This window comes from Podarcis pityusensis (genome assembly GCF_964106645.2).
Source record: "Podarcis pityusensis genome assembly, chromosome: 12".
Classification (NCBI taxonomy): Eukaryota; Metazoa; Chordata; class Lepidosauria; order Squamata; family Lacertidae; genus Podarcis; species Podarcis pityusensis.
In genome coordinates, this window is record NC_138037.1 from 1,875,101 (window position 1) to 1,897,383 (window position 22,283).

The window sequence follows — 22,283 nt, forward strand, 5'->3', positions numbered from 1 at the left end:
GGAGGCCAATTCTGGATCCACACGTCCTTCCACGCTGGGGACATTGGTTTCCGGGTGGGAGTTGATCACGGCGAGGGTTTGCCAAGCGTGCCTTCCTCTTAGCACGTTTCTCCCTTTTGTCCTGAGTTTGAGCATCTTCAAAGCCCAGGACACCTTTGGCAAAGGCTGTTCTCCAACTGGAGCACTCGCAGGTCAGTGTTTCCCAGTTGTCGGTGTTTATACTACATTTTTAAAGATTTGCCTTGAGCCTTTGAACCTCTTTTGTTGACCACCAGCATTACACTTTGTGAGAACACCCTGAATATTAGGAGACTCGTCCCCCTCAGCCCCTGCCAGGCATCATTCTGTGCACTTCTCAGTCTAGTATGGTGCTGATGATGTCAAGGCTGCAAGTTCGATGGGGCAGCTGCATATTCCTGCATTGCAGGGGGGTTGGACTAGATGACCCTCGGGTCCTTTCCAACTCTAGAATTCTCTGATTCTGCGAGCCTCTCGTGCGCTCGCCTTTTCTCTAAGCTGCAAAGCGCCCGACGCCGCCACCCACCGCCCAAACCAGCTGCTGGTTCTCCAGGCATCCACTGGGGGGAATTCTTGTCCTGCTCCTTCCAAGCAGAAGAGGACCTAATTCAGCTGCTACTTTCATTTTCCCTTCGGAGAAGCAGCTCGTCTCTCGCTCCCGTTCACTGCAGGAAAACTCAAACCGGCGTGGAAGACGACGCGGGACGAGGAAGGATCTGCAGAAGCAGCTGAGAAGGTGAGGTCTGCCATCTGGGAAGGGCCGAGTGGTGGAGAGATGAGAGCAGGGAGAAAAGGATCTCGTTGCAAGAGGACCCGGGAGACGCCCCTTGTTCCGCAGCCCTGGGCAGCCTCTCCGCGCTCCTGGGCGCACCTTCCTCGCTCAGAAGCAGCTCCCTTAAATATGTCCAGACATACCTGGCTGGGTCCCTGCCCTCAAGCTTCCGAGGGAGGCAGCAGCTGTGTTTAGCCTGTTGCAACAAAGGGCAAGGGAGGATCCCTGTGGAGGATCCTTAAAGGCTGATCGACCGACTGTGGCTTAAGAGTGCGCCCGAACTGGGGCTTCTCTTCCACCACAAACAGGAACAGGGCAGTTGCAGGGGTGTTTTTGTCAGGGACACTGTACTCCTTCTGGCGCTTGCTGAAACTATTCCTTACCCTCCCCAATGTTTTCCCGATGAAAATAGGGACATCCTATCCCATAATAATATTAATAGTTTTCTTATTTGTACCCATCTGACTAGGTGCCCCCAGACACTCTGGGAGGCTTCCAACGTGTATATATAAAAGCATAACCAAACTTTAAACAGCTTCCCTCTCCAGATGTCTTCTAAAGGTTGTCTGGTTACTTATCTCCTTGGCTCGTGGGTTCCGCAACTCCAGGCCCTCCAACATTTCTCCGATGATCATAGGGACATCCTAAGCCTGGATGTCTCTGTTGGTTAGAGCCAAGGTTGCAGGTTGGATCCCCGTTTGGGGCAGCTGGATATTTCTGCATTGCCAGGGGTTGGACTAGACGACTCTCGGGGTCCCTTCCAACTCCCCAATTCTATGATTCTAAGGAAAAGTGGGACATTCTGGGATCACATCTGAAACCGGAGCGGCTTGTGTAAATCTGGGACTGTCTCTGGAACATAGGGACACTGGGAAGGCCTGTTAATGTTGTTTAGACAAGCCTATTCAGATGCTTAGAAAGCTGGCGAGACTTTTAATCTGTTTTTAGCTCTTGCCATTTTAACTTTTTAACTCAGCTTTTAAGTCATTGTTAATTCTTCTTAATGGTGATTTTATCTTTTGACAAAATGCTTTGAGGTTCTTCTCTTTTTTTTACAATCAAGGGGTGCATATTTTTATGAAATGAATAAATTAAGCAAAAACTCCACCAGAATATAAATTTTATTATTTGAACCCCACACTTCTGACTGGGTTGCCCCAGCTGCTCTGGGCAGCTACCAACAGATCTAAACACATAGATAAAATAGCAAATGTTAAGAACTTCCTGATACAGTCATATAAAGCCTTATATGTTTAAACTGATGTTTGTCTGATGTGCTCTTCAGGGTGAGGAGGGGTGTTCTTCTGCTTGCAAAACGTGAAAATAATATTTGAAATTAATAATAATTATGTTTTTAATTGAATTCTGTTGAAGTGCCACCTGAGGAAAGAGCCACAGCGTTTGGGCACAGTTCAGAGGGCATTTCCTTTCTCATTGCTTGCAAAATATTCTGAACATTTTTATGTCTGCAATGTGCTGTTTCTCATTTGAGATACCACATGTCTGAACTAGGGGTGGGGTGCTGGGCTTGCAGATGGAAGGCTGCCTGAGAATATCATCTTGATTTCTTGCCATTTTTTTCAGGGGAAGATGGACTGGACCAGAGGAGGTAAGGAAGGGTTCCAGTGACTCAGAGGCAGATTGACTGCTTGGGGTGGGGTGGATTATTCCAGATCTATTTCGCAGGAGCTTTGCACGGCACCCCCAATGACATTTATTTTATTTATTTGCAGAAAAAATATTGTTATACCAATGTGTAATATTTTGGGATTTGGGGAGGTGGGAGGTGCCTGGGTGGGGTGCCATCCTGACGCACATCTGCAGGAACCTGGAAAGATGCCCTCGGCTGCATCAGGCCGCTGGTTCGCCCGGCTCATTCTTGCCTGCACTGAGCGGAGCTTGGAAAAGGAACTAGCGCTTGTTCAAATTCAAGATGCATATCATAAATCCCTGCATATTTTCCAAAAAACTAAACCATTCAGTATTCCATTATTGCATCCATCAAAACTTATTTACACTGTTGAATTTATCAGGTGTACACAAATGTTTCTCAATCTGTTCTTCTTCTGCTTTTATTTATACATGTGTGTGCTTTACATATGCATTCAGTTTCTCTGAGGATCAGAAAACAATATAATTCTCAACAATCACATATTAAGAGGGATCCCACCGGAAGTGGTTGCTCTGATATTTTTGCTGACCAGCTCTTTGCTGTCTTTCAAAACCCGCAGGAAATAGGAGAGAACTGAGGATCGTCCTTGTGGGAAAGACTGGAGGCGGCAAAAGCGCCACAGGAAACACCATCCTTGGCCAGAAGCTCTTTGATTCGAAACTTCAGGCCAGGACAACCACCTTGTCCTGCCAAAGGGCGTCTTGCACTTGGAGAGGCCATCCTGTGTCCGTGATTGACACAGCGGATATTTTGGGCACCGGAGATTGCGATGAAAGGCTGGACCAGGAGACCAAGCTCTGCCTTGACCTCTCTCAGCCTGGCCCTCATGCGCTCGTGTTTGTGACCCAAGTGGGCCGCTTCACCGCGGAGGACGAGGAGGCAGCCCAGCGAGTCCGGGAGATGTTTGGGACAGAGGCCATGAAGCACACCATCCTCTTGTTCACCCGCAAAGAAGCCTTAGAAGGCAACTCCTTGCGGGATTACGTGATGCAGTCAGATAACGAGGCTGTCCGGAAGCTGGTCCAAGAATGCGGGGGGCGCGTCTGCGCTTTTAATAACAGGGCGGCATTAGGAGAACGGGAGGACCAGGTCTCTGAGCTGATGGAGATGGTTCTGGAGATGGTTGAGGGGAATGAAGAGCCATACCTGGAGACGCCATCCATGGAGGCAGTGCTTGGATCTTACATGGCGGAAGGCAGGAAAAGGGCCAAGGGAGAGGGGGAAGGGAAAGCTCGCAAGGGTGTCAGCTACAGAAAAGTATTTATCGCCTTATGTGTGTGTAGTGCAGGGATTTACCTGTTACTTTACCATTGTAATCGTTTCTCTCAATATCTCCCCTTTAGCAAAGCTGGGGATTTTTAAAGCCAGCCCACCAGCTTCTTATGAGGTGTCAGGAGAAAAACAAATAAACTAATGAACAAACCGGATTGTCTGGGTGCAATGTCCTAAGAATCACCTGCTTATTGTTTTATTTGCCATTGTATCAGTTGCAATGCCCCTGTGACTCTGGACAAACAGAAACAATAGAGCATGTTCTTCTCCACTTCCTATATTACAGAGACATTTGTATTAGCCTCCTCTCCCCATTACACCACAAGTACTCCAAGGTGCACAGGACCATTTTATGCCTCCCTGCTGCTGTCAGATCCCAACCCTGCTACAACATACGATGTTGCCAGGTTCTGCACAGCAGTGCTCAAGATCCATCGGATGATGACCTGCACCACAGATTAGATTTAATGAACACTCACATGATAGTGCTCTCTAAACTGATAGTTGTAGTCTTTTATATACTAATCTTTTATTCTTCTCCACATCCATTTAATGCTCCTAACCCCTCTTTTAGTTTCTTTTAGATTCTTATAGTCTTTTAGATATACCTTCTCTTTTAATACTTTTTAGCTTTCCAAAACGTTTTACAGATTCTAAATGATTGTACCCCACCCTACTTATTCTGGTCTATGGCCGTAATAAAGATTTGATTGATTGATTGATTGATTGATTGATTGATGATGGATTGCATCAGTTCATTCCATTTCTGAATCACACATCAAACCAACTGAACAGGACAAACATAACAATAAAAGCACATATAAAACTATTCCACGTACGCGGACAAGGAAACAAACTCACATATCTTATTAAAGCCAGTACTAGGGCTGGGTGGTAATATTGTCCGGAAGTGGTTTGAAGTCCGTATCGTGGTATCGGTTTCATAATATTTGACCTGGCAGTTTATCACAAATCATGATGTGTGTGTACTATGCAGAAATCACAATGTGGGGAAAACCGTGAAGCCAGTCAGTGCCTCTACACAGCTCCATCCATACATCAGACATTGTGATATATCGGTATATCATGGTGTTTAGCTGGTGATATATGGCCATATTGAAAACCAGGTATCTGTTCACATCTATAGCTCCATCCTTATTTCAGACATTGTGATATGTAAATGTCATTGCAATGATGAAAACCAGATATCGCCGTGCCCTAGCAAGTACAGATCAAAATCCCCACTTGTTAATGGGAAGGATTCTGATCTGGGTGGCAAACCATAATTATTCCCACTTAACAAATAGGTGACTGGGGCTGACTGCATACAGTATATTTAAGTTGCATGATTCCCCACAGAGAATTCTGGGAACTGGAGTCTGTGAAGGGTGTCTGGGATTGTTGCTCTCTGAGAGGTGAACTACAGTTCCCAGGATTCCTTGAAGGAAGTCATGTGCTCTTACTGTTCTTTCAATGTGTGATGCTGACCACTGACTGAGTTAAGTCCAAAACAAGCATGAATGAGTGTCCATAAAGAAATTTTGAAAAGAGGAAGAAAAATGGTTTGGGGAGGGGGGTGTGGCGTTCGTACGGAGCCCCCGGTCGTCTCACGGACTATTGACCCATACACCACTAATCCGCTGCCACCAACCAGGTCCTCTCTGGTAAAAATCACTTCAGTCTCAGTCAGCTTTTCGATTCATAAAGAAGAGTGTATTTTATTTCAGACTTAAAACAAAACTATTACAGCATTCCAAACAGTGTTCCTCTTTACTTTCTTAGACTTATGTTCCTCTCTCTATCTCTGCTACCACCCCACACTCACGGACCAACTGCCCTGTCTCTCTATTACCAACTGCCTTTCCCAACCAGCCAACCCATGAAATCCAACCAACTACCCACCCACAACTCCCAACGAACTCCTCCCAGAACTCCTCTCAGAACTCCTTTATAGACCCACTGACTCCACCCCCCTGGGTCCTGTCTGTGCAACCTATTTAACTATTTCCCCTCCAGCACTCTCTCATACATGGTAACGTCACAGGGGGTATTCAGAAGACAGAGAAGCCGGTGTTTAACCCTTTTCCTGCACACAATTTCCCCTCTCTAAATTCTCCTGATGACAAACCAACATGGTGCTCATAGCGCCAAAGTCATGAATTCAATACCCTTATGGCAACTTGCAGATTCCTGCATTGCAGAGGGTTAAACTAGATCAGGGGTCTGCAACCTTTAAGACAAAAAGAGCCACTTGGACCCGTTTCCAAAGAAAAAACAACACCTGGGAGCCGCAAAACCATTGCGACATTTAAAACAAATATATCTCCGGAGCCACGATCTGACAGCGGGCGGGAAGGTGACGTCGGGACGGTGCGTGACTAACGCACGCACCGCCCCATGCGACGTCACAGCCAGTACAGCGCCCGCCACAGTGAGGAGTGTTGGGCCGCACAATGCGCCTCCTCCCCTCGCTAGTATCCGCCCCGGAGCCGCAGCAAAGATGTAAAAGAGCCGCATGCGGCTCCGGAGCCGCAGGTTGCAGACCCCTGAACTAGATGATGCTTGGGATCATCTCAGGATCAATTCTATGATTCTAACCTTAAGCCATAAAATACAGAAATATTCCTTTAAAATACAAAAAGCATTTCATTCTGCCTTGCTTTTAAAGTGACAGAGGAGAAAGAGCAGCTTTCTCCTGAGACAAGCCTCTCCTGCAAGTCTGTTTGCCAGACTTGAGATAAGAAATGGCTTATCAGTTCTGAAGCAGCAAAGCAGTTACTCTCTGGAAAGTAGCTCGGCTCCTGCAGTTTGGAGAGCATTTTGCAAATGGGAATGTCCACAAGCAGTGCTGGATTTATGTAGAAGCTGAAGAAGCTATAGGTTAGGGCCCCATTCTCTTGGGGTCCCCTAAAAAATGTAAAGGGGAAAAAATGGTACATTTCCAAAATAAAGGTAAAGGTAAAGGGACCCCTGACCATTAGGTCCAGTCGTGACCAACTCTGGGGTTGTGACGCTCATCTCGCTTTACTGAAGAAGAAGAAGAGTTTGGATTTGATATCCCGCCTTTCACTCCCTTTCAGGAGTCTCAAAGCGGCTCACAATCTCCTTTCCCTTCCTCCCCACAACAAACACTCTGTGAGGTGAGTGGGGCTGAGAGACTTCAAAGAAGTGTGACTGGCCCAAGGTCACCCAGCAGATGCATGTGGAGGAGCGGAGACGTGAACCCGGTTCCCCAGATTACGAGTCCACTGCTCTTAACCACTACACCACACTGGCTCTGTACTCTGTACTGGCCGAGGGAGCTGGCGTACAGCTTCTGGGTCATGTGGCCAGCATGATGAAGCCGCTTCTGGCGAACCAGAGCAGCGCATGGAAACACAGTTTACCTTCCCGCCGGAATGGTACCTATTTATCTACTTGCACTTTGACGTGCTTTCGAACTGCTAGGTGGGCAGGAGCAGGGACCGGGCAACGGGAGCTCACCCCGTCGCGGGGATTCAAACCGCCGACCTTCTGATTGGCAAGCCCTAAGCTCTGTGGTTTAGACCACAGCGCCACCCGTGTCCCTTCTCATTTCCAAAATAGAAGATAAAAAACAATTACTTTGATATAATGCATATTTTGTGATGTGCAAATGGCTTGAGATATCTATGACGTCCATAAATGACCATATAGCATATATTCAACACAAAAAAACCAGCGACAATTTGTTGTTGACAAAGGACAGCTGGACATCGAAAGGGCCCCATTACCTTCAGGAGCTGAGGGCCTCATCAAACCTCAATCCGGCCCTGGACACAAGTTCTAATGAGAGAGGGAAACTTTTCTGTCTCATTTCTCTGTCCACGTGCCATGAGTGGAGCCCCATGGACTCTGTGGGGTTGGCTTTTGAGAATGCATGTGCAGGATTGGGCTCTCTGCTGCTTGCAGTCTCCCTCTCCCCCCGGAGTTGCTTGCAAAGCCTTTTCCCTTCCAACCTGCTGCTGTCTCAGGCAGCCAGGGGGCATCCCCTGCTCTGCTTCAGGAAACTGAATTTATTCCGCCCCATGAACTTTCATTTTCAGCTCTGAGCGAACCTTCGTCTCACAAGCTGAACGATTTCAGGGAGAGCGGAGGAAGGAGCAGCGTACAGAGCAGAAATAGGAAAAATCCACTGATGAAGAGAAAATTCTTGTGATCTCCAAAAAGGTAGGGGGGAGAGAAGGAAGCCGCAGGTGGGGGGGGCAGGCAAAGGAGTCCAAACCGATTAGTTTTTTCATGGTGCAATTTTGTACGTGTCGGCTCAGAACTGAGCCCAATGGGATGGTTAGGACTGCAGCTCACGGGCAAAGCATTCCTGCATGAAGAAATCAAAATAGGCATTTGGAATCTGCTGGTTGTAGCCATCCAAGGGGGTGTTTGCATGATGACAGGATGAAACCTGGCTCACGAAATGTTTGCCCATGAAAAGATGAGGGTTGATTATGCCTCGCTGAGGGGACTTTATGCGAGGATAGGGACAGGGGAGGAATTCAGTTCACAGTTAAAATTGAGCCTACATAATTTGCACTTTCTGAAATAAAATGGAAACTGAAACACAGCCAACCTTCGCGATTCACACTTTCCTGAATTTTGTGATACAGTTTTCCAGCCAAACAATGTATATGAAAATGCAAAAAGCAGGGGGAAGTGTGGAATAAAATACATATATTACTTTAAAAACAAAATTAAAAAATCCATGCATTATGTTAGGGGAAATTGCTTGCAAGAATGTGTACATACAAAAATGTTTTTTAGGAGAGATTTGCACTAAATGCTGGTGAATTTGCATGAGGTTTGTTTTATTTTTAATGCAGATTGCTGCACAAATTTAGAGAGCTGTATTTGTCAAAATGAGAAACTGAGAGAACTGATTTGAGGCAGGGCTTAGCCTCAGAACCTGTTTTGAGTGCCACAACTCTGCCCAGAAAAAAAAAATTAAGTACCGGTAATTGCGTATAAAATAAGGAAACAAAACCCAAGATTTGGGGTGGATTCATGGCCAAAATATTTTAAAATTATTTGAAGAATTTGTGAAGAATTTGTGGTAGGATCAGTTTTGCTCTAATTCCTGATTGCACCAAGTTTTACCCTCAGGCTCAGCTGACTACGCACAGGAACTGATTCCATCTCTTGACACATTTAAAAGCCTTTTTTGCCTGAGAATGATATCCCTGAAGTCTGACCCAGCCATTTCATGGCACACCAACTGCACAATTGTAGAAATGTCTGGATTGGTATCCGTTTAATGGGTGTGTGGTCTTTTGAATTTGTAAAACATTTCCTCTTCATGTGTGTCATGCTGGTGGTTTTCGTTCTGTAAATCTGCACATCAGTGGAAATAAAGAAATAAGTGGGATTTTACTGGTATTTAAAATAAAAATAAAAATGTATGGACTGCAAAAATAAAAATCTACCACAGAAAGTAGCTTGCAATTGTTCGTACAGCCGTAACTCTGTCATTTGCAGGGAGAAGAGACCGGGGCGGGTGAGCCAGGGGCAGCGAGATATGGCAAAGCAGTCAGGATCCACCAAGGTAAGTGGGAACAAAGGAGCCATTTAGGAGATATCCGGATCCTGGCCGGCTAAAAGAGTCCAGCTCTCCTCCCAGCTCTCTTGCAGGACAGAGGAAGTAGCTTTTGCAGTCCCAGTTTGGTCCTCGTGATGCTAATGGAGGAGGAGCTTTTGTCAATTGTCACTTCAGCGATAAGGAAAAATCCTGGGGTGAGGATTTACTCCGCTGCCTGGCTCGTCGGGGTGCCACTCCCCGGGGATCCCTCTGGTCAGCAGGAGGAGGAGTCTCCAGCCAAGTGAAAGAAGCAAAACAGCAGCCAGTAAACCTGATCTTTATTTGTTGCAACAAGGTTCAAACACACGGAGAATAGGAACCCCGAGCATGGGGTTGCATGAACTTTTAAGACGTTCCGCCCCTTCCCATAATACATTTCCAGATACATCACAAATAGGTCACAAAGTAGGAGTGTTTGGCATGTAGAAACATGAGCCCATCACCCACTCCTGGCAATAACCCCAGTTCCTGACACCTTTTAACTACCCTCTCCCCCAAGGAACACAGGCCCCACAAATTTACAGTAATCCTCTCTCAAGTTTGCACTTTTGAGGACCCGTGTCCCGGGGCGTTGGGTTTGCTGACCGAAGGCTGCTAGTAGCTAACATGTTATGTTGCAACAAACATTCCAGCGGCAGAAGTGGTGGCTCAGATTGCGGCGGAAAGAAGACAACGCACAAGATTCTGGTAAGTGTTCCCCCATTGAGTTTAACATCCTGCTGCACAGGATAGGGAATATCATAGAGGGCTGCCATGTGTCCTCTTTTTCCAGCAAAGGGACCCCTGACCATTAGGTCCAGTCGCGGACGACTCTGGGGTTGCGGCGCTCATCTCACTTTATTGGCTGAGGAAGCCAGCGTACAGCTTCCGGGTCATGTGGCCAGCATGACTAAGCCGCTTCTGGCGAACCAGAGCAGCACATGGAAACGCCTTTTACCTTCCCGCCGGAGTGGTACCTATTTATCTATTTGCACTTTGGCGTGCTTTCGAACTGCCAGGTTGGCAGGAGCAGGGACTGAGCACCAGGAGCTCACCCCGTCGCGGGGATTCGAACTGCCGACCTTCTGATCGGCAAGTCCTAGGCTCAGTGGTTTAACCCACAGCACCACCTTTTCCCCATCTTTTTCCAGTAGAAATCAGCAAATGTGTCCTCTTTTTTGCTCCTCAAAATATGTTTGTGTGTGTGTTTATTCCATATACAGTGGTACCTCGGTTTAAGTACTGAATTCATTCTGGAGGTCCATACTTAACCTGAAACTGTTCTTAACCTGAAGCACCGCTTCAGCTAATGGGGCCTCCTGCCGCTGCCGCACCGCGGGAGAACAATTTCTGTTCTCATCCTGAGGTACCACAGTACCTGAAAGAACACTGTAAACAATTAAAAACATTAGCAGGACTACAATAACACTTGCAATGTGAAAAAGACTATGGTTAAAATTTGAGTTATATAGATAAATAGAGAATGGTATGAGATGCAGAAGAAGATGTTGTTTGTGGACTCCACGGAGGGGAGGAGGGAGGTCGGAGAATTCAGAGAATTCAATATTTCATTATTGTATTCTAAGTTTGAATGTCAAATCATAAATGTAAAATTAATTTAGAAATTATTATTTTTAAAAAAAATAAAAGCGACGGGTAGGAAGGGGGCACTCCCTCCCTTACGTGTAATGGATCCCCAGGGGATCCACTGCAAGAATGTGGTTGGTCAAGGGAGCCGTGGGCTCGAAAAAGTTGAAAAGCACTGCTCTGACGTGATCTTTCTAATTCACAGGGGACAAGGATGATTCAGAACTGTGTATCGTCCTTCTTGGCAAGGCCGGTGTGGGGAAAAGTGCCACAGGGAACACCCTCCTCGGACGGGAGAAATTTCACTCGGCTTTTTCAGCTAAGCCAACAACTCAGAACGTCCAGAAGGAGAGTGGGGAATTTAAGGGCCAGAAGTTTTCTGTGATTGACACGCCCGCTGTCTCTAGTTCAGAATCTCTCAAACAGCACAAGGAAGAGATCAAAAAACTCCGCAAGTCCAGTCCTTACGTTCTGGTCTTGGTGATTACTGTGGGCCGTTTCACTCCAGAAGACAAGAAAACTGCTAAAAAGGTCAAGAAGGTGTTTAGGAAGAAGTTTGGGAAGCGCATGCTTGTCTTGTTCACCCACAGAGAGGATTTGAAAGGTGAATCCTTGGAGGACTATGTGGAGAATTCCAAAAACAAGGCGCTCCTGAAACTGGTTAAGAAATGTGGGAATCGCTACTTCGCTTTGAATAACAAGGCAGCTGGAGAAGAGAAGGAGGAGGCCTCCAAGCTGCTGATGGAAAAGCTCTGGGAGATCCTTCACGGGGACGGATCAAGGCCCTGCACAGAAAAAGGGAAAGAGGAGGAAAGGGGAAAGAATTGAAGGATGCTCTTATATCATCTAGTTCATAGTGTTTCGTTTCTTTCTAAAATATGTGGGGCTTCCCTTGTGCCTAATCTGGAAGTTGCAATGAGTGCAGGATGTCACCATTGTTGACAGCAGCAGGTGTTTGTCAGCCTAGGACGCCTGGGCTCAGAGACCTGCCCTGGCTCCCGATTTGCTGCCAGGCCAAGTTCAAGGCATTGCTCTCAGGATATTAAGTTCTTAACAGTTTGGGAGCAGTTTAGCCCTGAGATCGCTTGACCCCACATGTGGTCTTTGGACTGCTTTGATTGGCAGAATGGGCACAGTTACAGGTGCCACGTAATATCTGTTCTGCATTGATAAGTAATTGCTCTTTCAGTGTGGCGGCACCAACCCTCCTGGCTATCAACATCAGGCAGGCAACTTTGCTTTTTTTTGCTGCCTGCAAAAAACATTTTTGATCAGACAAGGCTACTCACATATTTAGAATACTGATAAGTTTGTAATTTGTCGCTGGGTTTGATTTGTGGATGTTTTCATTGTTATTAATCATAATCCTGTTGTTTTATTCATTTTGCAAAGCACTTTGAGGTTTTCTACAATCAAGAGGTAAAGGAATTTTATGAAAATAATAACATAACTGTCTGCAGTTTCCTAAACCCCACATAGGAGTGGATACATCAATCCACTTCAGTTCTCTCGGTTTCTCATTTTTCCTGTCTTAAACTCTCTGGAAATGCATTATTTTTATTTTTGAACCATTATGAAAGTTTAGCCAAATTTTTGTGTCAATTTCTCCTAACAAACACCTTTGTAAATTACATACATACTTTTGCAAGACACAGTTCCTAATAAAATGCACCTTTGCATGTCATTTTCACGGTTTTACGCGTTCTTGTGAACTCCAGCTAAAGAACTGCGTCGCAAGATTCCACAAAGGGAGGATTTTAGATACTGGCTGTTTCATTTTGCTTTGGAAAGTGGAAATTTACTATTTCCACCTTTCAAAGGAAGCTGGATCAAATTTGTCCTGCATCCCTCATTCCACCTCCTTGTTCCTCAGACCCTTTAATCGCCCATCTGTCTGGTATTTGTAGGGCAGCCCCATGGGAAACCCTATTGAACTCGGTGGGACTTACTTCTGAGTAAAAATGGTTCGGCTTGCAGTGTGAAGCTGCCTAGTCTTTACCCAGTTACCTGGGAGTAAGCACCATTGAATACCGTGGGATTTACATATGAGTAGACAGCGCAAGGCTCCATTTTCAGTTAAGGAATAAACACTCCCAGTGTTTCCTGAGAAATGGCTGGCCACTGAAGCATTGCAATTACGGAATGGGAAGGGGATTGGTGACCTTTTTCTTCAAAATTATAGGAGGGGCTTTGTGCGCCACCATCACCATTTCCTCCATTTGGCGCAGGAATTTTATTTTCAGGGTAAACAGGAGTCCATTTTTGATCCTACACACCACTTTTAATTGTTCTCCCATACTTCCGAGGGGAGGAAAAAGGAAAACCGGGGCATTGCAGGATCAAATCAGAAACTGGGATGGCTTCTGCAATTCCTGGGCTGTCCCTGGAAAACAGGGGATCTTTGAGAAGATGCATTCTCCCACCTCGTGGTCGGACTATCCCTGATTGAGATTTCAGAAGGCTCTCCCGGCTCAGGAGGCCAAGGAAGGCAGAGAAAGCTGCAGGGAAACTATCGGAGTAAACAGCAAAAGCAAAAGCGAAATCTATGTGCTGTGGACCATTTATGAGAATTTGCACCATTACAAATAACACCCTGCCTAGTGTGGGAAACCCCGATAGGCAGGAAGAGCATTCTGTTTTTCATGTCAGTGGTTTCTATCTTCTGCTCCACCTTGACTGCAAAACAACATAGCGGTTTCTCTCCTCTTTGCACAACAGAGCAGCAGAGATCTCGCAGTTTCATCCCACATGCTATGTTTTGTTTATGCTGCACGAAAACCTTATTTCACATGCATATATCTGGAGTGTGTTACAGGAATTTATGTAAAGGTTGGGGGCGGGCAGGGTGTTTGCCCTCCAGCAGACATCACACACACACACACACACACACACACACACACACACCAACTACCAAACTCAACACAATCACTCCTGTAAATGTCCCCACAAAACACTTCATCGCAGTTTTTTCGTATCTCTGTTCAAAGGGCCTCCGCTGCACATCACCAAATGCAACAATCCACTGATAAACATATCTACATACTGGCTCATTGGGAAAACTTTAGAAAGGCATATAAAATCTCTCCTGTCTGGATTTGTGCCATTCCAACTTTGTTCTGTTCAGGGAAGGAATAGCTATCAAGGGGGGAGTCTGGGATGTGGGCAACCATAATCCCTGAAACCTGGGATCACGTACTCAGCAGTGTCTTGCAGAAGAGATACTCCCTGGCATCCTGGCAAATCTCATGCACAATAGCCAACCATCCAAGAATGGATTGTGCTCCCGGGTCAGGACAAAGAGGTGTCATTACCTGACCTGGAAACCCAGGAACTTGTCAATACTTCCTTTGTATCACTCGATGGGGGTAATGTGGAGGGCAAGAGAGGGTTGGGGGCAGAACCCGATGGACGGGTTTCTGCCAGAGACCCCTCCCCATTTGTGACATATGTATGATGTATCTAAAATGTGTGCATGATGTTTCACCAAAGGTGTTTGTGGGGGAACGTGGGGGATGTGAAACACAACTACAACATTCCTAGAGTGAACATGTTTACACATGGGGAGGAATGTTTGTCCAGCCAGCAGGTAAACTTCCTGTTTCCTTCTGGGCTGGGACAGACTTCCTCTGCATGTGACTAGAGGTGGGTGTGGCCTCACCTGTGCAGGTAATGACAAAAGCACAGGGCAGGGCAGCCATCTCTCTCTCTTTGACTACATGCATCGAAGAAACAACATCTACTAAGCCAAAGATGCTCTAGAGAGGACAAAGGGACTGTCTTCTTATGAGAGAGTTTTCAGGTGTGTGTTACTTTTCTAAGCTAAGTCTGCCTTTTGGGATCCTATTGTGAACAGAATGATGTGTGAGTAAACTCTTTTTATACTTTTATAGAAGACTGTGTCGTGTCTTATCGTTTATGAGGGAATAAGGGGGAAATACCAGAACAGTTATTATAGAGGCTTTAGCGAGCCTGAGCAAATGCATCCGCTGCAAGTTTAAAAAGGGGAATGTTACTCTGCTAAATTGTGAACTTGTTTACACAAGTTGGAAAGGCTATAATCAGACAATATATCCTCTCCTGCATCCCTGAACATTCCCACAAAAAGAAAACTTATGAAAGAGGAAGCATCCCTTTGTTCGGGGCTTCTGCCATGTGGAAGTCCTGTTGCAGCAGTCTTTTGAATAAAAGATCAAGCCGACCAGCTGCTGTTTTGTTCCTCATTTTTTGGCTGGTGTCTTTGTTTGGCAATCCAAGTGAGCCCTGGAATTTTCCTATAGCAAGTGTAGCATGCACAGTGCGGTTGCAGGGAAAGTGTGCAAAATCTGTAGAAGGACTTTAATTTTAATTGCTGTATTTTTCCGTCTATAAGACACCCCCATGTATAAGACGACCCCTATTTTTTGAGCCCCAAATTAAGCAATAAATATTTTAAACGTTCCATGTATAAGACGATCCCCAATTTTAAACTTAAAAAAAATTGGGGGAAATATAGTCTTATACAGAGAATAATACGGTAAGGTTATTCTCCCCAGTTGGGGGCAGTTTATTATATTCCACCATTCTAGCACAGGGGTCGGGAACTTGAGCTTGCAGCTACACAATCTGCAAAATGCCAGGAAAAAGAAAGAGGCTCTGAAGGCAAATCTTCTGATTCCATGATAATGGGGCCACAATGGTCTCTGAGCTTGTGCAGAGTGCCTTGCCTTTCTGCTGGGCAGCTGCTGCCTGCACCCTTTTAAAACTTCAGGACAGGAATAAGGGACACAAAGACAGTGAGAGTCAAGGTCGTGGAGGGAAACACCGGGACCAAAATAGCTGCAAAGACACACAAACAAAAATGTTGAAATGTCTGTAACTTCCTTTGCAGCAGAACTTAGCAGCATTAACCCTCATGATTGCTTTTGTGCGGGCAAAAACTTTTTCTTTAAGCCAACGGCTTTTTCTGGCAGGCTGTGGGTGGAGTTTTGGCCATTTCTCACTGGAGGAGAATGTAGTTTATTGCAGCCTGTCCTTCGTTTCCAGTTTGGAGCCGACAGCAGCCGCCTCCTCTGCTCCTTGTGTCTGCACTTCAGGAAAAGAATGTCGTCCAAGAACGTCCAGAAGTAGGAAAGATCTGGAGAAGCCACAGCTGTGATCTCCAAAGAGGTAGATGGGAAGGGGTGAAGAGAACAGGGTCAAAACCGGAGACGTTTTTCAAGGAGGCTCTCTCCTAAGAAAGACCCAGAGTCTGTTGCAGCAAAAACAGGAAGGAGTCTTCCAACAACTTCAAGCCTCTTGGGTTTCTTCTTCTGCAACAACTTCTGTGCAATTATAAAAATATTAAGAGCTTTTTCAAAAAAAGGTTTTATTTATCCTTTATACATTTCATTAATTTCACAATCATTTTAGCATTTCAAAGTTTGGCTTCCTTCCGCCTCTTTCTGCGGTTCCTTAAATTTATTTTTTAATATCTTCTGCATATGAGAATTCATTTAATTTGCTCATTTAATTATCTACTTTAAATATAAACTGAATTGTAGCTAAAAACATATAAATGGAGATATGATGTTATAAAAATGTTAAAAATTGAAAATCAATTAAAAAATATTCTAGAAATAAATAAATAAGACTTAAATTTATAAGACAGTGAACGCTGCAATCCTAACCACACTTAACTGTGTTACTGGAAAAATCCGAGGGCTCCCTTGGACAAAAACAAAGACACCAACCAGGACAACTTGGAGCAAAACAGCAGCCTGTAGGCTTGGCCTTTATTGAACTGTTGCAACAGGGTGTTCCCCTCACTTGCAGGAGAGAGGAAAGACACAGAAAAATAGTGTGCAAGACCTTATAAAAACTTTTGAAATTCCCATCCTGTAGGTCAAGCCCAACCCCAGAAACATCATGCATACATCACAGAAAGGAGGGGTTGAGGGAGGAGTTGTGGTGGTAACCTGAGTGTCCTGTCACCTGGCTGGTTCCCCCTTTCCCCCTCCCCATGAGTCATTTTCTGAAGACAAAAGGTAGTCGCAGTTTCCTGCCCCCTGAGGGAAGCTCTGCTCATTGTCCTTTGTTCCAGTCCATGCTGAATCCACTCCCATATGCAAGTTCTTTGTGATCTTGATGGTCTTCTGTCTGGGACCATCAGGGTTGGCATAGCAACTGGGCAGGGCTCCTGTGGATGTGCTGGGCTAGCCTGTATCAAACCTTCCCCATTTTGTAGTCCTTCCTTCATGGAGTAAAATAAAAGTGGAACAGTGCAAATCCGATGTATGGTTGATTTTCTATGAATTTATAACAGAAGTGTAGCGTATGTAGTGTGTGAGTGTGAGTGTGTGTGAAGTTTGTACAAACTGAATGATGGGGGGGGGGGTCCTGCTACACCTGGGAAGAAGCCCCACTGAATTCAGTAGGACTTGCTCCTGAGCAGACTTGGTGGAGGTTTTCCTTTGAATTGCTTCAGCAATTCTGTTGAGTTTAGCAAGCCCTGCACTGGGGTTGATGTATCATCATAGAGGTTGCACCCGCGCCCTGCCTTCGGCTCACGGGGCAGGCTGGCTTTCAGACAAATGACTAACTTGCATTGTTTGCAGGAACAAATCTTGGAAGACTGTCACCTTGAAGCAAGAAAATTGCCCCGGGAGAAAACATGTCACGTGAACCATTGCTGAAAACCTCAGAGGTAAGCCCCAAGAAAGGGTGGGCAATTTGCTCTTGGATCATTTAACAGAAAGGAGAGTAGAAAGGTAATTCATAGAATCATAGAACTGTAGAGTTGGAAGGGGACCCAGGGGTCATCTAGTCCAACCCCCTGAAATTCAGGAAACACAGTTAAAGAATCACTGACAGATGGACACCCAGCCTCTGCTTTAAAATCTCCAGGAAGGAGAGTCCACAACTGTTGAACTGCTCTTACTGTCAGAAAGGTTTTCCTGGTGTTTAGTCAGAATCTCCTTTCTCATAACTTGAAGCCATGGATTCGAGTCCCACCCTCCAGAGCAGGAGAAAACTGGTGATTGGTGGTGGCAGCCGGCCGGAGACTGGCATTGTCGATTGGGGGTGTGATTGGTGTCTGCGTCAAGGCCTGCTTATGATCGGCTGCGGCAATTGGGTGATTGATTAGCGGCAGTGGCGATGCTTGCGTGCAATTGTGTGTGGTTTTGTGTAGTGTGCAGGAGGGCTTATGTCAGTGAGCGTGCAGACAATTGATGGCTGTGGCAATCCCCCCCCATTTTTTGTCGCAGTCCCCCCAAAAAGGGGTCATCTTATACAAGGGGGCGTGTTATACACGGAAAAATACGGCATCTCTGTTTCTCAGGGTCTGTGCACTTTGCAAAAAGTGAGGCCTCAGAGCATTGAGAAGATTCAGGGGGGTTGTTCTTAAAGAAAAGCAGTGGGTGATTTAATAATAAATAAATAAATAAATAAAAGATTTAAAAGCATTTCTCAACTAGCACCAAATTAGTGTTCAAGTTTGCAAACCGAAGGCTGCTTTGGACTAACCTTAAACTATCACAAATATTTCAGGCAGATGAAGATTCCGTCGGAGAAGGTAAGAAAGAAGGCAAAACATCACATTTTGGGGGAGAAATCTACATTAGCTACTGTCTCACAAACATTATTTATCCCTTCCTCCATTTTTAATGGTTCCAGTTAAAACCGCACCAGTATTCCCAGCTCTCCCCTTCCTGAATGTTACAGGGAGCAGACGATTCCCTGGTTACAACAGCTTCTCTGGCTACCCATCATTTTCCAGGCAAAATTCAAGGACCTTTAAAGCCCTTTACAGCTTAGGTCCAAGCTATCTGAAATACTGTATTCCCTCATATGAACTGGCTTGGATTTTGAATGATACCAACTATACGAATGTCATGATCTACAGTGATAAACCATCTGAAAAATTCAGATTGTCACCCCTGTTTGCAGCCTGGCAAATTCTTATGGGAGAGGACAGTCCTTCAGATAACCTGGGTCTAAGCTGTACTTGGCACAATCAGCACAGTTTTCCTTCCACTGCAGTCCAGCTTCCAACAAAAACTACCTGATTCGTCTTGCTATCCACCATGGCCAAATTTAACATGCTAAATTTCCCCATATGAACCGGCCCGGTTCCTGCAATCATCCCTTGAGATCCTTCTTTGTGCGTCTCCTCTTCAAGAGGTCCGGAGGGTGGCAACACAAGAACAGGGCCTTTTCTACAGTGGCTCCCCATTTGTGGAATGCTCTCCCCGGGAGGCCTGCCTTGTGCCTTCATTGCAGATCCTTTAGGTACCAAGAGAAAAAGTTTCTCTTCAGCCAGGCCTTGGGCTGATTAACTTTCTATGGCCTTTTAAATGTGTTTGTGGGAACGGGGTTATTGGTTTGTTTTTTCCTTGTTTCATTATGTTTTTAGTTTTCTCGTTTCATATTTTTATGATGTGAAAAGCCCTGTACTTTTTGGATGAAGGGTGAAATACAAATTTAATAAATAATAATAACCAGGGCATTTTTTCAGCTGGAGCTCAGCTGCGGTACCTCTCAGGTGTGTTAGTGTTACCGAACAAGGGAGAAGTTTTTGGTGAGCTCCAGCATACTCTTTTTTTTCTACAAAAGTAGCACGGATCATAATGTGATTAATTACACAATACCACACCGTTCATTTCAACACAAAGGCCACTAATTTTAAGGGAATGGAAATACAGTGGAACCTCGGTTGTTGAACACCTCCATAGTCAAACATTTCGGGTTTTGAATGCCGAAAACCCGGAAGTAACTGCTCCAGTTTTCGAATGATTTTTGGAAGCCGAACACGCTACGCGGCTTCCTTTTTGAGTTTCCCTATTGTACTGAGACTTCCGTATTGAGTTTTCGGTTTTCAAACGTTTTGGAAACGTTCTTCCGGAACGGATTACATTCGAAAACCAAGGTACCACTGTATCATCAGACAAGCAGCAGAAGCAAATCCTATTCTCCTGCCTGATTTCCATCCCAAAAAACAAACAGGAGAGCTGCCGCCATTTTCACCCCTCAGCTTCGCTGGACGGCAGTGAGGTGTTGCGTTGAATATCAGAAAAGGGTTGAGGTTCACCCGGAGAGAACTCGAGCCCTATGGTTGCTGATCTCCTGTTCTCTAACATCTCCTCCATTGCTCACAGGAGAAGACAGAGAACTGAGGATAATCCTCGTCGGTAAAACAGGCTGCGGGAAAAGTGCCACGGGAAACACCATCCTTGGCCGGAAAGAGTTCGTGTCGGCGCTTAGGCCAGGAACAACAACTGTGACCTGCCAAAGAGGCCAGGGGACCTGGAATGGCAGGACTGTCTTGGTGGTGGACACAGCAGATATTTTGAGCACAGGTGCCTTCAGTGATGAAGAATTAGCAGCCGAGATCATCCGTTGCATTGAGCTGTCCAGGCCTGGTCCCCACGCTCTGGTTTTCGTGACTCAGGTGGGCCGTTTCACAGCAGAAGATGAGGCGGCAGCGAAGCAAGTCCAGGATGTCTTTGGCTTGGAGGCCACCAAGCACATGGTGGTCTTGTTCACCCGCAAAGAAGATTTAGGTGGAGGCTCCTTGCGGGAATATGTGGGGTGGTCAGAGAACAAGGCTGTCAAGGAGCTGATGGAAAAATGTGGCAGCCGCTTCTGCGCTTTCAATAACAGGGCAGGAGGGGAAGAGAGGGAGGAGCAGGTCTCCGAGCTGATGGACATGATCCACGACATGGTTCAGGAGAACAGAGGAGGCTATTACATCAACGAGCTGTACTTGGAGCCCGACATAACCAGTGCAGATCTCAGGAGTTACATGATAGGAAACAGATGGGCCAGGAAAAGAGCAGAGCAAGTTTCTGGCAGGAGGCAGAATGTACCGCGTCTCGTGGCAGATTGGTTGTTGGTCGCTACGGGGATTGCAATTGGGTGCGCTTTGCTGGGCTACATTATTTGGCGTGTGTTTTCTTACTTTCAAGTTGGGAAATCTGCCTCCTAAAATAGCTCATATTGGTCTTCCATACCCTCTCCAGCTGTTTTTGGCCTACAACTCCCAACATCCCAAGCTAGCAGGACCGGTGGTCAGGGATGATGGGAATTGTAGTCCAAAAAAACAGCTGGAGACCCGCATTTGGGAAACCCTGGGGTAGAGTGTCAGACTAGGAAATCCCTGACTGCTCAGGGTTCAGATCCTCACCTCTCAGCCATGAATCTCACTGGGTGACCTCAAGCCAGTCACTCACTCTCAGCTTAGCCTACCTCACAGTGCTGTTGTGAGGATAAAATGGGGAGGGAGAGAATTGTGAACTCCTTGGAGGAAAAGGTGGGATATAAATGTAATTAATAAAGAAATAAACTCTTGTGTGGCAAGATGAGCAACCTGACTTAACTTGGAAGGTTAGAGTTCAGTGAGCGGCAGTAGTGGTTCGAATGTCAGGCTCAGAGCTGGGAGAGTTGGGTTCGAATCCCTGCCACTCAGCCTTGAAGCTCACTGGGTGCTCTGAGTGCCATAGGTTCACCACCACTGCTCTAGAGCAATTGCCTTCAATGTCCTGAAATAAGAACCAAGCGTACCCACTATTTAAAAACGTGACCAGGAAACGGGGGTGGGGGGGTTGTGCAGAGAGGGGGCTGCTGTCCGTGAAAGGCTCTGGCTGCCTTTCTTGAAAATGCTCTGGCCATGTCAAGTTGATTTCCCAAGGCGGCTGGCTTTGCACCAAAAGCAATGTGTAATCACATCTGGCTTTCTTCCTGCCTCACCCAAAAGCAACTTCCTGTGTTCTTCTCAACCTACATGGCTTAAAAGCCGTGCTCAGTTTTTCTCCCTCTTGCAGTGATACGGATTCACATGACTCTGCAACAAAGCTATTTACCAAACCAAAGAAGCCTAGAAGAGTGTAGAATGTGGCCTTGGGGGAAGGAAGACCCCTCTGTGCGAGTCCGACACTGTGGAAAAAGGGGGTCAGATTTCCTAGAAGTGATGAACAGAATCTAGGAGCCACTATGTAAGACGAGCCCAATATTTGGATCTGGCCAGGGACCCACCTGCATCCTGTCACAGCCACACGCTCCTCCCCTGTGATTCCCAAACAGTGGCATTCAGAGGCGATTGGAGACTCTGCTGCTCTTAGGATATGTGGTTCCAGTGGCGTAGGAAGGGGGGTGTGGTGGGTGCAGACGGCCCCAGGTGTCATCACTGAGAGGGGTGATGGCACACCGTGGGGGCAGCACTTACCGCGGGGCCTGGCCGGCAGCACCCCTGAGCCATGCGTCTCTCCTGGGGGTGGCGTGAGCACCTGCAGGCTCCACGATGCCCGAAACGGCAGCGTGGGGCTTGCGTCTGCCAGGCAGACTCCGCAGAGGCTCCACGCAGCGTGCTCTGCTCCGGGCGCCCAAGCAGCCAGCTACGCCACTGTGTGGTCCCAGCCACAAATGCAACCTGAGCATAGGGT

The 22,283-nt window shown here is 46.2% G+C and overlaps 2 protein-coding genes across 2 annotated transcripts; both read left to right on the plus strand.

Annotated features, from left to right (window-relative positions):
- The first annotated feature begins 601 nt into the window (after nt 1-601).
- Nucleotides 602-21,201, plus strand: LOC308460116 (GTPase IMAP family member 8-like). The gene is made up of 5 exons (XM_080976103.1): nt 602-754; nt 2,375-2,399; nt 3,022-3,821; nt 18,394-18,418; nt 20,001-21,201. Exons 2-5 carry the CDS (start codon nt 2,381-2,383, stop codon nt 20,828-20,830), a joined length of 1,674 nt encoding a protein of 557 aa, XP_080832229.1. The 5' UTR covers nt 602-754; nt 2,375-2,380; the 3' UTR covers nt 20,831-21,201.
- Nucleotides 7,335-12,571, plus strand: LOC308459842 (GTPase IMAP family member 5-like). The gene is made up of 4 exons (XM_080975578.1): nt 7,335-7,922; nt 9,222-9,288; nt 9,954-10,008; nt 11,093-12,571. Exons 2-4 carry the CDS (start codon nt 9,262-9,264, stop codon nt 11,713-11,715), a joined length of 705 nt encoding a protein of 234 aa, XP_080831704.1. The 5' UTR covers nt 7,335-7,922; nt 9,222-9,261; the 3' UTR covers nt 11,716-12,571.
- Nucleotides 21,202-22,283: the final 1,082 nt, after the last annotated feature.